The sequence below is a fragment of the Ranitomeya variabilis genome, chromosome 7, assembly GCF_051348905.1.
Source record: "Ranitomeya variabilis isolate aRanVar5 chromosome 7, aRanVar5.hap1, whole genome shotgun sequence".
In the NCBI taxonomy this organism is placed as follows: domain Eukaryota; kingdom Metazoa; phylum Chordata; class Amphibia; order Anura; family Dendrobatidae; genus Ranitomeya; species Ranitomeya variabilis.
The window spans coordinates 168,802,908-168,816,553 of NC_135238.1; the positions used below are offsets into that span (position 1 = coordinate 168,802,908).

At 40.1% G+C, this 13,646-nt stretch overlaps 2 protein-coding genes across 2 annotated transcripts; one reads left to right on the plus strand and one right to left on the minus strand.

Moving 5' to 3' along the window:
- Positions 1-4,793: 4,793 nt before the first annotated feature.
- Positions 4,794-7,396, minus strand: LOC143785766 (uncharacterized). The gene is made up of 2 exons (XM_077274884.1): positions 6,341-7,396; positions 4,794-5,166 (listed from the first exon to the last, which is right to left on the minus strand). The coding sequence occupies exons 1-2, from the start codon at positions 7,335-7,337 to the stop codon at positions 4,895-4,897; spliced, it is 1,269 nt and encodes a 422-aa protein (XP_077130999.1). The 5' UTR covers positions 7,338-7,396; the 3' UTR covers positions 4,794-4,894.
- Positions 7,397-8,448: 1,052 nt separating this feature from the next.
- On the plus strand, positions 8,449-10,801 carry LOC143785767 (uncharacterized). Its single transcript, XM_077274885.1, has 2 exons — positions 8,449-9,254; positions 10,429-10,801. Exons 1-2 carry the CDS (start codon positions 8,549-8,551, stop codon positions 10,698-10,700), a joined length of 978 nt encoding a protein of 325 aa, XP_077131000.1. The 5' UTR covers positions 8,449-8,548; the 3' UTR covers positions 10,701-10,801.
- The last annotated feature ends 2,845 nt before the right edge of the window (positions 10,802-13,646 follow it).

A 13,646-nucleotide genomic window follows, 5' to 3' on the forward strand; every position in this document is an offset into this window, starting at 1 on the left:
GCACTCGCCATCCGCATGGAATAATCAAAGGGACGCAAAACCTGGCAGACGTCATTCATAGTGGCCCACTCTGTGGTTGTGAAGTCTGTACGGCGCTGACTGCGACTTCTTTGCGCCTGAAGCAGCTGGTACTCCATTACAGCTTGCTGCTGCTCACACAACCGCTCCAACATATGTAACGTGGAATTCCACCTGGTAGGTAGGTCACATATGATGCGATGTTCCGGCAGGCGGTGTCGGCGCTGCAGAGCCGCAATGCGCGCTTTTGCCGTGCTGGAACGCCGCAAGTGAGCACACTCTAGGCGGACCTTGTGCAGCAGTGCATCAAGATCCGGATAGTCCCTCAAAAAGCTCTGCACGACCAAATTGAGCACATGTGCCAGACATGGGATGTGAGTGAGGTTGCCGAGGCCCAGAGCTGCCACCAGATTTCGGCCATTATCACACACTACCATGCCTGGCTGGAGATTCGCTGGCACAAACCACACATCGCTCTCCTGCTTGATGGCATTCCAGAGCTCCTGCGCTGTGTGGCTACGATTCCCCAAAAAAATTAATTTCAAGACGGCCTGTTGACGTTTGGCCACGGCTGTGCTCATGTCGGTCGTAACAGGTACACGTTCATCACGGGTCCATGTGGAGGTGGACTGTGACGGCTCCTGCAGCGATGATTGTGAGGAACTGGTGTAAGAGGAGGAGTCAATGCGTACAGAATGGATTCCTGCAATCCTTGGAGTGGGCAGGACACGTCCTGCGCCACTCGCACGGTCTGTACCCGGCTCAACGACATTAACCCAATGGGCAGTGAGGGAAAGGTATCGCCCCTGTCCATGTTGACTGGTCCACGCATCGGTGGTGAGGTGGACCTTGCTACTGACGGCGTTCAGTAGCGCGTGTTTTATGTGTCCCTCCACATGCTTGTGTAGGGCAGGGACGGCTTGCCTGCTGAAGTAAAAGCGGCTGGGCACATTGTACTGTGGGACTGCCAATGACATCAAGTCACGGAAGCTGTCAGTCTCCACCAGCCTGAATGACAGCATTTCCAGTGACAGAAGTTTGGCAATGCCTGCAGTCAGAGCCTGTGCTCGTGGGTGGTTTGACGAGAAAGGCCGCCTTTTCTCCCATGCCTGTACTACCGATGGCTGTAGACTGGGCTGGGAGTGTGTGGATGACTGGGAAAGTGGTGCTGCGGGTGGAATTACAGCGGGTCTCTGGACAACAGGGCCAGAGGTTCTTCCACGGCGATCCTGGGAGGAAGCCGAAACAGCTGCGTGTGAGCTAGAGGAAGAGGCAACACGAGCTGAAGAGGTGGTAGCTGCCGCTGTTGGTTGGCCTAGCTCTTCAGTGTGTTTTTCTAACTCCGCCGGGTGCCTGTTGCGCACATGTTTCCACATGTTGGAGGTATTGAGGTTGCTGACATTTTTCCCTCTTTTGACTTTTTGATGACACACCTTGCATCTGACATAGCAAATGTCATCTGCAACTGTGTCAAAAAAGGACCAGGCACTGCAAGTCTTGGGAGCGCCCTTTTTGGCTTTTGGAAGAGACATGCTCCTAACGGGTGCCAAAGCGGAGGCTGCAGGATCCGCAGTCTTCCCCCTCCCTCTCCCTCTTTGGGCCGTACGGGGAATCTCTTCCTCAGAGCTGCTCCCACCACCTTCCTGTCCCTCACGCCAAGATGGGTCAAGGACCTCATCATCTACACTACCCTCTGCCCCCAACTGCTCCTCCTGGGTAGTCTCAGCAGCAGAGCACGCACCAGTAAGTGGCACCTGAGTGTCATCATCAGCTGATGCGGCCTGCGATGTGGTGACCGGAGCCACTGGCCCACCCGCCTCTTCAGAGGAAGAGAGAAAAAGCTGTTGGGCATCACTGCACCCTGCCTCTTCTTCCATTTCTCCAATGCTGCTTGGCTGGCCCCCTGTTTCCAAGCCAAGAGATTCAGAGAACAGAAGTAGAGACGGCTCCTGTCCTGGGCTCTCTGTCTGCCTCGGCAATTTGGCAGGTGGTGAAGAGACAGATGGCTGCTCTCCAGTGCTCTGTGTCTGAGAGGATGTGGCACTAATTGAAGTTGATGCATTAGCTGCCATCCATCCAACAACGGCTTCAATTTGTTCTTCATGCAGCAGCGGTGTACGGCGCTCTGACACAAAGCTGCGCATGAACGACTGTTATTTTATCAAGAGTCCCACAAAGGTATCCAGCACACCTCAAAATCATGACATAAGACCAAAAATTTCCCCAGAACATATGAAGGGAAAAAGAGGCATAGGCTATAAATTTAAAAACCAATTTTAATGAACATAATTAAAAAATACAAAATATGTAGAAAAAAGCAGGGTAAAGTTCATTAAAATGGCTGGGAACAATAACCACACCAGAAAATACAAAAATAAACAATTTGCTACAAGAGCAAGCCAGTACTAGAAGAGGTATATAACATACAATCAAATGGACAGGAACCAACAGTTCCTATAGTACCAAGTGTAATTAGCCTCAGTAGTAACCCATGACTTGCCCAATCTAAAGTGCTCTAATGCTACATCTGATAGATTTCTCTATATACTACAATGCAGTGTGTAAGCATATGGCACGCCATTGTAGACAAACAATAATGAACTTACAAATAACTGTCCTGGTGGGAGATGTTCCACAGCGACCCCGACAGCGCCGTTTCGCCTGACTGGCTTCCTCAGATAGGGGGCATGTGTGTCTCTAACAAACTACTCAGTCTTTATAACCACATAAAACAGCTGTGGCCGGCGTCAGCATGATGAGTGTGTAGCAGCGCATGTGTGAGTCTATGGACTCCCATACAACGAGACTTCCGTGTTACCGCGCCAGTGATGCAAGCCTGAAGAGCCTAGCATCTCCGTAATGCGCAGAGCCGGAAATCTCAGGGACATCACTGACCCGCACATGCGCAATCATGTAGCTGAAGCTAGAAAAGATAAAAAAATATATAAAAAAAAGGTGTACCCACATGAAACCGGATACTACGTAGGTAATATGTGCATTAACCCTATAGTGAAAAGTGCTAAGGTGCAACAAAGTAACGAAACTGCATGATATGACTGCTGATTGAACCTATATAAGATAGGAAAAAGGTGTACCCACATGAAACCGGATACTACGTAGGTAATATGTGCATTAACCCTATAATGAAAAGTGCTAAGGTGCAACAAAGTAACGAAACTGCATGATATGACTGCTAATTGAACCTATATAAGATAGGAAAAAGGTGTACCCACATGAAACCGGATACTACGTAGGTAATATGTGCATTAACCCTATAATGAAAAGTGCTAAGGTGCAACAAAGTAACGAAACTGCATGATATGACTGCTGATTGAACCTATATAAGTTGACAGCAAAAATGAGATATATCACAGCATACTAGATAACAAAAAAAAAAAAAAAAAACTACCCTTATAAAACAATATATGTACCTAATATTATATAAACATATATACAGAAAAATATCGCAAAATAAAAAATAAAAAATCAAAACTAGACAATATATGAACATGATGCTATATAAATATGCAAATATAAACTTAATACTATAAAAAAATATATATGACCAAAATAGATAAATATATCTACAAATTTAATATTATACAAGTGAATAAATAAGTGAATATAACATATATCCCAAGAATACATGGAAACCTCTATGATATAATAAATATGCAAATAAGTTAATACCAGCAGCAATCTAAGCAGCATAAAACGAATTAACGTATAATATCATAATCTAAAATAGTGGACATAATAATATATAAATATATGTACCACCAAAGAGAATAAATATATATATATATAAAGAAAACACCCTAATTTCATATAACAAGATACAAAAAATATACGTGAATATAGCACATATTCAATATTGCAAAAAAAATATCCTTAATAATAAATAATAATAAATCAACATAAAAACACAACAATGTGGAAGACTGAGAGAAGAAATATTCCATCATGGACTTTCATGGTGTCTCCATTCATCCCAAATATTCGTAGAAAGGAAGATTATCAGCATACAAAGATAATAGCAACCCAAAACAGGCGTCCTAAAAACTAGATAAAAATACAATTAATATACAAAAAGACACACATACAAAAATTAAAAACAAGAAAACAGGAGAAACATGACCAGATAACAGGGACCAAACTATGACTGCCTATAACCAACACAGTGTCGCAATGGTAATGAGATATCAAAAATAGATCATAAGTAAAGGTAAGGACTCACCAAATTTTATAAAAAGGAATTGAAACCCAAGGTCTCATTAAGACCCTGGGGAGCCATGGTCCCCAATAGGTAGATCCATTTGCTCTCCTTTTGGGCTAAAACTTTAGCCAAATTCCCCCCCCTTGGCACCCAATTGAATCTGATCAATCGCTCGGATCTTAAGTCCTCTAGGATCAGACTGATGGTACAGCTTGAAATGCCTAGGCAGAGTTTTTAAAGTGCTGAGGTCTTCCACACTTTTTGACTTCTCTATGTCTCTAACATGCTCCCTTGTCCTGATTCTTAGCTCCCGAGTGGTGAGCCCAATATATACTTTCTTACACGGACATAGAGCATGATAGATTACGCCCTTAGAGGTGCAGGTAAGCCTCTTACGTATTTCAAAGATTTTGGAGCCATCAAAATTAACAAATGTTTTACTTTTAGTAAGATTATAACAACCCTTACACATATTGCAAGGAAAGAAACCATTACCTCCTGAAGATGCAAGACTGGGCTTGGTAGATGAGTAGTGACTATGTACAAGTAAATCCTTCAAATTTCTGGATCTCCTGGGAACCATTAATGGGCGGCTCGGAAGAAATTGCTTCAATATTGGATCCGATTGTAGAATACCCCAATGCTTATGCATGATTTTCGTTAATTCAGGCCACTGTTTGTTAAATTTGGTGATAAATCTAACTCCATTCTCATCAGTCTTTTTTCTGTCACTTCTTTTGTTGCCATACAAGAGTTCTTCCCTGGAAACAGAAGAGGCCTTTTTGAAACCTTTTTTAATTTGCCTGTTACTGTATCCTCTCTCAGAGAATCTTCTGACAAGATCCGACGCTTGATTGTCATAATCTTCCGTGTTACTGCAAATTCTCTTAACACGAAGGAATTGCCCCGTAGGTATACCATTAATGGTGGATCTATGATGGGCAGAAGAGGCATGCAATAGGGTGTTAGTTGCTGTGGGCTTTCTAAATACATCTGTGATAATTTTACCATCCTCCAAAGCAACAATTTTAAGATCCAAGAAATCCACAGTTCTCCCAAATTTGTATGTCAATTTGATATTGAAATTGTTCTGATTTAATTTCTTCATAACATCAAATAATTTATCAGACGAATCCTCCCATATAAACAGGATATCGTCTATGTAACGACTCCACCCTTGTATAGCTTCATTCCCCCAATCATCATCCTGAAAAATCAAACGCTCCCAGTACCCCATAAACAGGTTCGCATACGAGGGGGCACAAGTGGCCCCCATCGCAGTACCCTGTCTTTGGAGGTAAATATCTTTACCAAATAAGAACACATTGTGTTCCAACACAAACTCAAGTAAGGTTAGAATCAAATCAATGAGCAAGGGTTCTAAATTACTCTCTCTCAAATAATGTGAAACAGCTTTTAATCCATCAGAATGCTTAATGGAGGAATACAGTGCTTCCACATCGGCAGTAACTAAGACCGCCCCCTTTTCCAGATGTAAAGAATCTAACCTTTTCAGAATCATTGTGGTGTCCTTAATATACGAAGGTAACGTCTGCACTAGTGGCTGCAAATAATAATCGATGACTGTGGAAATTATCTCACAAAGGCTATCATTTCCCGATACTATCGGCCTACCAGGGGGATCTAACGGATTTTTGTGCAATTTGGGCAACAAATAGAAAGTAGCTAACTTAGGTTGCAACTTGCTTATAATTTCAACCAATTTTTTGGGGATGACTCCGTCTTCAAAAGCGGACTCCAAAATCTTCACTAAATCTTGTTGAAATTCAGATAACGGATTATAGCAAAGTTTCCTATAACAATTTGCATTACCCAAGATCTTATTCGCCTGTTTTTCATACATTCTATTTGGCCATAATACCGTATTGCCCCCTTTATCGGCCTGCTTGATGACTAAGTCATCCCATGTTTGAAGCTCCTTCAATGCCCTTCTCTCATTGCAATCTAAATTGGAAACCCAATTGGGGATGGGGGGCAGACTTTCAATTTCTCTGGTAACCATTTTAGTGAAAATCTCCACGGCTGAACAAATGCTCAGACTTGGAAATTTCTTGGATTTCCCCAACAAATGTACAGGGAACTTACCGTCCTCCTCAGATTCATTCTCATCCAATAATTCCTCAAGGTTTTTCAAGGCCTCTTTTTCAACCTCAGTGGAAAATATCTCATCTATATCTGTTCTATGATGTAACTTCTGCAATATAATCTTGCGTGCGAACAGATGTAGATCTTTCACTACCTCGAACTTATCTAGATGTGAAGAAGGCGAGAAAGTTAAACCCTTTTCCAGCAACAGTTTTTGTGATTCAGTGAGAATATGGTCCGATAGGTTAATTACCTTGGATCTATCATTAGTACGCTTATTGGTTTTTTTGTTGTAGAAGATGTCCGGATATCTCCTATTCTCCCTATTTGATGTCCTGGTGCGTACAAAACTTTCATTAGAGCCTTCAGCTTCACTGCAAGAGGTACTGCTTTCAGCATATGACAACAGTTCACGTGAGGACCCTCCTGTTTTCGTTACAGACCCATTAAATTTCTTTTTAGGAAGCTGCCATCTAAAGATTTTGTCTGTTTCAAAGTCTGTAGTGTCTCTAATGAATTTCTTCAATTTGAGATCACTAATTTCTGTCTCTTTTTTGTCTATTTCTTTCTCAATAGTTTGAATAAAACTCTCCATTTTGTCGGCTGCTAATTGTTTTTTCAATTCTCTATGTAGTTCATCAATTTCCTTATCTAACATATTCATACAAAGCGTATTTTTGTCAATAATAATTTTCATGAATTCCATTGAGCATGTGATAGCCGCTTTTTTCCATCTTGAAATTAGCTCCGAGTCTTCCAAATCAAATGAAGGATAAACTTGAACCCGAAGTCCCCTCGGTACAATATCACGGGCAACATAATTCTCCAATGTGGTTTTATTCCACCATGTTTTAGTCTTCTTGTGGACAGCATTTTTATATTGTATAGACAGGTCCCTATTCTCAATAGTTACATCCTGTAATCCTGCAGAACCTCCCTGCTTAAATAAATCACTCGCTTTGGACCGCCAGTTAGTCTCTCTGGCCTTCAGATCCATTTTAAATAGTACGGACAATCTGTTAGAAAACAGAAAATGCACAGTAATTTTATCAAGAGTCCCACAAAGGTATCCAGCACACCTCAAAATCATGACATAAGACCAAAAATTTCCCCATGATTGCGCATGTGCGGGTCAGTGATGTCCCTGAGATTTCCGGCTCTGCGCATTACGGAGATGCTAGGCTCTTCAGGCTTGCATCACTGGCGCGGTAACACGGAAGTCTCGTTGTATGGGAGTCCATAGACTCACACATGCGCTGCTACACACTCATCATGCTGACGCCGGCCACAGCTGTTTTATGTGGTTATAAAGACTGAGTAGTTTGTTAGAGACACACATGCCCCCTATCTGAGGAAGCCAGTCAGGCGAAACGGCGCTGTCGGGGTCGCTGTGGAACATCTCCCACCAGGACAGTTATTTGTAAGTTCATTATTGTTTGTCTACAATGGCGTGCCATATGCTTACACACTGCATTGTAGTATATAGAGAAATCTATCAGATGTAGCATTAGAGCACTTTAGATTGGGCAAGTCATGGGTTACTACTGAGGCTAATTACACTTGGTACTATAGGAACTGTTGGTTCCTGTCCATTTGATTGTATGTTATATACCTCTTCTAGTACTGGCTTGCTCTTGTAGCAAATTGTTTATTTTTGTATTTTCTGGTGTGGTTATTGTTCCCAGCCATTTTAATGAACTTTACCCTGCTTTTTTCTACATATTTTGTATTTTTTAATTATGTTCATTAAAATTGGTTTTTAAATTTATAGCCTATGCCTCTTTTTCCCTTCATATGTTCTGGGGAAATTTTTGGTCTTATGTCATGATTTTGAGGTGTGCTGGATACCTTTGTGGGACTCTTGATAAAATTACTGTGCATTTTCTGTTTTCTAACAGATTGTCCGTACTATTTAAAATGGATCTGAAGGCCAGAGAGACTAACTGGCGGTCCAAAGCGAGTGATTTATTTAAGCAGGGAGGTTCTGCAGGATTACAGGATGTAACTATTGAGAATAGGGACCTGTCTATATAATATAAAAATGCTGTCCACAAGAAGACTAAAACATGGTGGAATAAAACCACATTGGAGAATTATGTTGCCCGTGATATTGTACCGAGGGGACTTCGGGTTCAAGTTTATCCTTCATTTGATTTGGAAGACTCGGAGCTAATTTCAAGATGGAAAAAAGCGGCTATCACATGCTCAATGGAATTCATGAAAATTATTATTGACAAAAATACGCTTTGTATGAATATGTTAGATAAGGAAATTGATGAACTACATAGAGAATTGAAAAAACAATTAGCAGCCGACAAAATGGAGAGTTTTATTCAAACTATTGAGAAAGAAATAGACAAAAAAGAGACAGAAATTAGTGATCTCAAATTGAAGAAATTCATTAGAGACACTACAGACTTTGAAACAGACAAAATCTTTAGATGGCAGCTTCCTAAAAAGAAATTTAATGGGTCTGTAACGAAAACAGGAGGGTCCTCACGTGAACTGTTGTCATATGCTGAAAGCAGTACCTCTTGCAGTGAAGCTGAAGGCTCTAATGAAAGTTTTGTACGCACCAGGACATCAAATAGGGAGAATAGGAGATATCCGGACATCTTCTACAACAAAAAAACCAATAAGCGTACTAATGATAGATCCAAGGTAATTAACCTATCGGACCATATTCTCACTGAATCACAAAAACTGTTGCTGGAAAAGGGTTTAACTTTCTCGCCTTCTTCACATCTAGATAAGTTCGAGGTAGTGAAAGATCTACATCTGTTCGCACGCAAGATTATATTGCAGAAGTTACATCATAGAACAGATATAGATGAGATATTTTCCACTGAGGTTGAAAAAGAGGCCTTGAAAAACCTTGAGGAATTATTGGATGAGAATGAATCTGAGGAGGACGGTAAGTTCCCTGTACATTTGTTGGGGAAATCCAAGAAATTTCCAAGTCTGAGCATTTGTTCAGCCGTGGAGATTTTCACTAAAATGGTTACCAGAGAAATTGAAAGTCTGCCCCCCATCCCCAATTGGGTTTCCAATTTAGATTGCAATGAGAGAAGGGCGTTGAAGGAGCTTCAAACATGGGATGACTTAGTCATCAAGCAGGCCGATAAAGGGGGCAATACGGTATTATGGCCAAATAGAATGTATGAAAAACAGGCGAATAAGATCTTGGGTAATGCAAATTGTTATAGGAAACTTTGCTATAATCCGTTATCTGAATTTCAACAAGATTTAGTGAAGATTTTGGAGTCCGCTTTTGAAGACGGAGTCATCCCCAAAAAATTGGTTGAAATTATAAGCAAGTTGCAACCTAAGTTAGCTACTTTCTATTTGTTGCCCAAATTGCACAAAAATCCGTTAGATCCCCCTGGTAGGCCGATAGTATCGGGAAATGATAGCCTTTGTGAGATAATTTCCACAGTCATCGATTATTATTTGCAGCCACTAGTGCAGACGTTACCTTCGTATATTAAGGACACCACAATGATTCTGAAAAGGTTAGATTCTTTACATCTGGAAAAGGGGGCGGTCTTAGTTACTGCCGATGTGGAAGCACTGTATTCCTCCATTAAGCATTCTGATGGATTAAAAGCTGTTTCACATTATTTGAGAGAGAGTAATTTAGAACCCTTGCTCATTGATTTGATTCTAACCTTACTTGAGTTTGTGTTGGAACACAATGTGTTCTTATTTGGTAAAGATATTTACCTCCAAAGACAGGGTACTGCGATGGGGGCCACTTGTGCCCCCTCATATGCGAACCTGTTTATGGGGTACTGGGAGCGTTTGATTTTTCAGGATGATGATTGGGGGAATGAAGCTATACAAGGGTGGAGTCGTTACATAGACGATATCCTGTTTATATGGGAGGATTCGTCTGATAAATTATTTGATGTTATGAAGAAATTAAATCAGAACAATTTCAATATCAAATTGACATACAAATTTGGGAGAACTGTGGATTTCTTGGATCTTAAAATTGTTGCTTTGGAGGATGGTAAAATTATCACAGATGTATTTAGAAAGCCCACAGCAACTAACACCCTATTGCATGCCTCTTCTGCCCATCATAGATCCACCATTAATGGTATACCTACGGGGCAATTCCTTCGTGTTAAGAGAATTTGCAGTAACACGGAAGATTATGACAATCAAGCGTCGGATCTTGTCAGAAGATTCTCTGAGAGAGGATACAGTAACAGGCAAATTAAAAAAGGTTTCAAAAAGGCCTCTTCTGTTTCCAGGGAAGAACTCTTGTATGGCAACAAAAGAAGTGACAGAAAAAAGACTGATGAGAATGGAGTTAGATTTATCACCAAATTTAACAAACAGTGGCCTGAATTAACGAAAATCATGCATAAGCATTGGGGTATTCTACAATCGGATCCAATATTGAAGCAATTTCTTCCGAGCCGCCCATTAATGGTTCCCAGGAGATCCAGAAATTTGAAGGATTTACTTGTACATAGTCACTACTCATCTACCAAGCCCAGTCTTGCATCTTCAGGAGGTAATGGTTTCTTTCCTTGCAATATGTGTAAGGGTTGTTATAATCTTACTAAAAGTAAAACATTTGTTAATTTTGATGGCTCCAAAATCTTTGAAATACGTAAGAGGCTTACCTGCACCTCTAAGGGCGTAATCTATCATGCTCTATGTCCGTGTAAGAAAGTATATATTGGGCTCACCACTCGGGAGCTAAGAATCAGGACAAGGGAGCATGTTAGAGACATAGAGAAGTCAAAAAGTGTGGAAGACCTCAGCACTTTAAAAACTCTGCCTAGGCATTTCAAGCTGTACCATCAGTCTGATCCTAGAGGACTTAAGATCCGAGCGATTGATCAGATTCAATTGGGTGCCAAGGGGGGGGAATTTGGCTAAAGTTTTAGCCCAAAAGGAGAGCAAATGGATCTACCTATTGGGGACCATGGCTCCCCAGGGTCTTAATGAGACCTTGGGTTTCAATTCCTTTTTATAAAATTTGGTGAGTCCTTACCTTTACTTATGATCTATTTTTGATATCTCATTACCATTGCGACACTGTGTTGGTTATAGGCAGTCATAGTTTGGTCCCTGTTATCTGGTCATGTTTCTCCTGTTTTCTTGTTTTTAATTTTTGTATGTGTGTCTTTTTGTATATTAATTGTATTTTTATCTAGTTTTTAGGACGCCTGTTTTGGGTTGCTATTATCTTTGTATGCTGATAATCTTCCTTTCTACGAATATTTGGGATGAATGGAGACACCATGAAAGTCCATGATGGAATATTTCTTCTCTCAGTCTTCCACATTGTTGTGTTTTTATGTTGATTTATTATTATTTATTATTAAGGATATTTTTTTTGCAATATTGAATATGTGCTATATTCACGTATATTTTTTGTATCTTGTTATATGAAATTAGGGTGTTTTCTTTATATATATATATATTTATTCTCTTTGGTGGTACATATATTTATATATTATTATGTCCACTATTTTAGATTATGATATTATACGTTAATTCGTTTTATGCTGCTTAGATTGCTGCTGGTATTAACTTATTTGCATATTTATTATATCATAGAGGTTTCCATGTATTCTTGGGATATATGTTATATTCACTTATTTATTCACTTGTATAATATTAAATTTGTAGATATATTTATCTATTTTGGTCATATATATTTTTTTATAGTATTAAGTTTATATTTGCATATTTATATAGCATCATGTTCATATATTGTCTAGTTTTGATTTTTTATTTTTTATTTTGCGATATTTTTCTGTATATATGTTTATATAATATTAGGTACATATATTGTTTTATAAGGGTAGTTTTTTTTTTTTGTTTTTTTTTTGTTATCTAGTATGCTGTGATATATCTCATTTTTGCTGTCAACTTATATAGGTTCAATCAGCAGTCATATCATGCAGTTTCGTTACTTTGTTGCACCTTAGCACTTTTCATTATAGGGTTAATGCACATATTACCTACGTAGTATCCGGTTTCATGTGGGTACACCTTTTTCCTATCTTATATAGGTTCAATTAGCAGTCATATCATGCAGTTTCGTTACTTTGTTGCACCTTAGCACTTTTCATTATAGGGTTAATGCACATATTACCTACGTAGTATCCGGTTTCATGTGGGTACACCTTTTTCCTATCTTATATAGGTTCAATCAGCAGTCATATCATGCAGTTTCGTTACTTTGTTGCACCTTAGCACTTTTCACTATAGGGTTAATGCACATATTACCTACGTAGTATCCGGTTTCATGTGGGTACACCTTTTTTTTATATATTTTTTTATCTTTTCTAGCTTCAGCTACATGATTGCGCATGTGCGGGTCAGTGATGTCCCTGAGATTTCCGGCTCTGCGCATTACGGAGATGCTAGGCTCTTCAGGCTTGCATCACTGGCGCGGTAACACGGAAGTCTCGTTGTATGGGAGTCCATAGACTCACACATGCGCTGCTACACACTCATCATGCTGACGCCGGCCACAGCTGTTTTATGTGGTTATAAAGACTGAGTAGTTTGTTAGAGACACACATGCCCCCTATCTGAGGAAGCCAGTCAGGCGAAACGGCGCTGTCGGGGTCGCTGTGGAACATCTCCCACCAGGACAGTTATTTGTAAGTTCATTATTGTTTGTCTACAATGGCGTGCCATATGCTTACACACTGCATTGTAGTATATAGAGAAATCTATCAGATGTAGCATTAGAGCACTTTAGATTGGGCAAGTCATGGGTTACTACTGAGGCTAATTACACTTGGTACTATAGGAACTGTTGGTTCCTGTCCATTTGATTGTATGTTATATACCTCTTCTAGTACTGGCTTGCTCTTGTAGCAAATTGTTTATTTTTGTATTTTCTGGTGTGGTTATTGTTCCCAGCCATTTTAATGAACTTTACCCTGCTTTTTTCTACATATTTTGTATTTTTTAATTATGTTCATTAAAATTGGTTTTTAAATTTATAGCCTATGCATGAACGACTGTTGCCTGGTGAAAGTGGGTGCTGATGAGTCACCGGTGCCCGCAGCAGGCACAGAATCCCCACGTCCCCTCCCTGCTCCGCGCCCACGCCCATGTGCCTTACTCACTGCCTTCTTCATCTTGGTTGACTGATAAAGATAAGCAGAAAAGTACTAACGGCTTTGTGTGCTTATTCCTGAACAACTCCTCCTAACAGGTATAAGAAACACTAATTTTCTAAAGTGTGGACTAGACTTTAATATGAGCTAATGTGGCCTACACAAATGTAAAGTGGTGTCACTGGTGTGTTTGGTGAACTTTATTA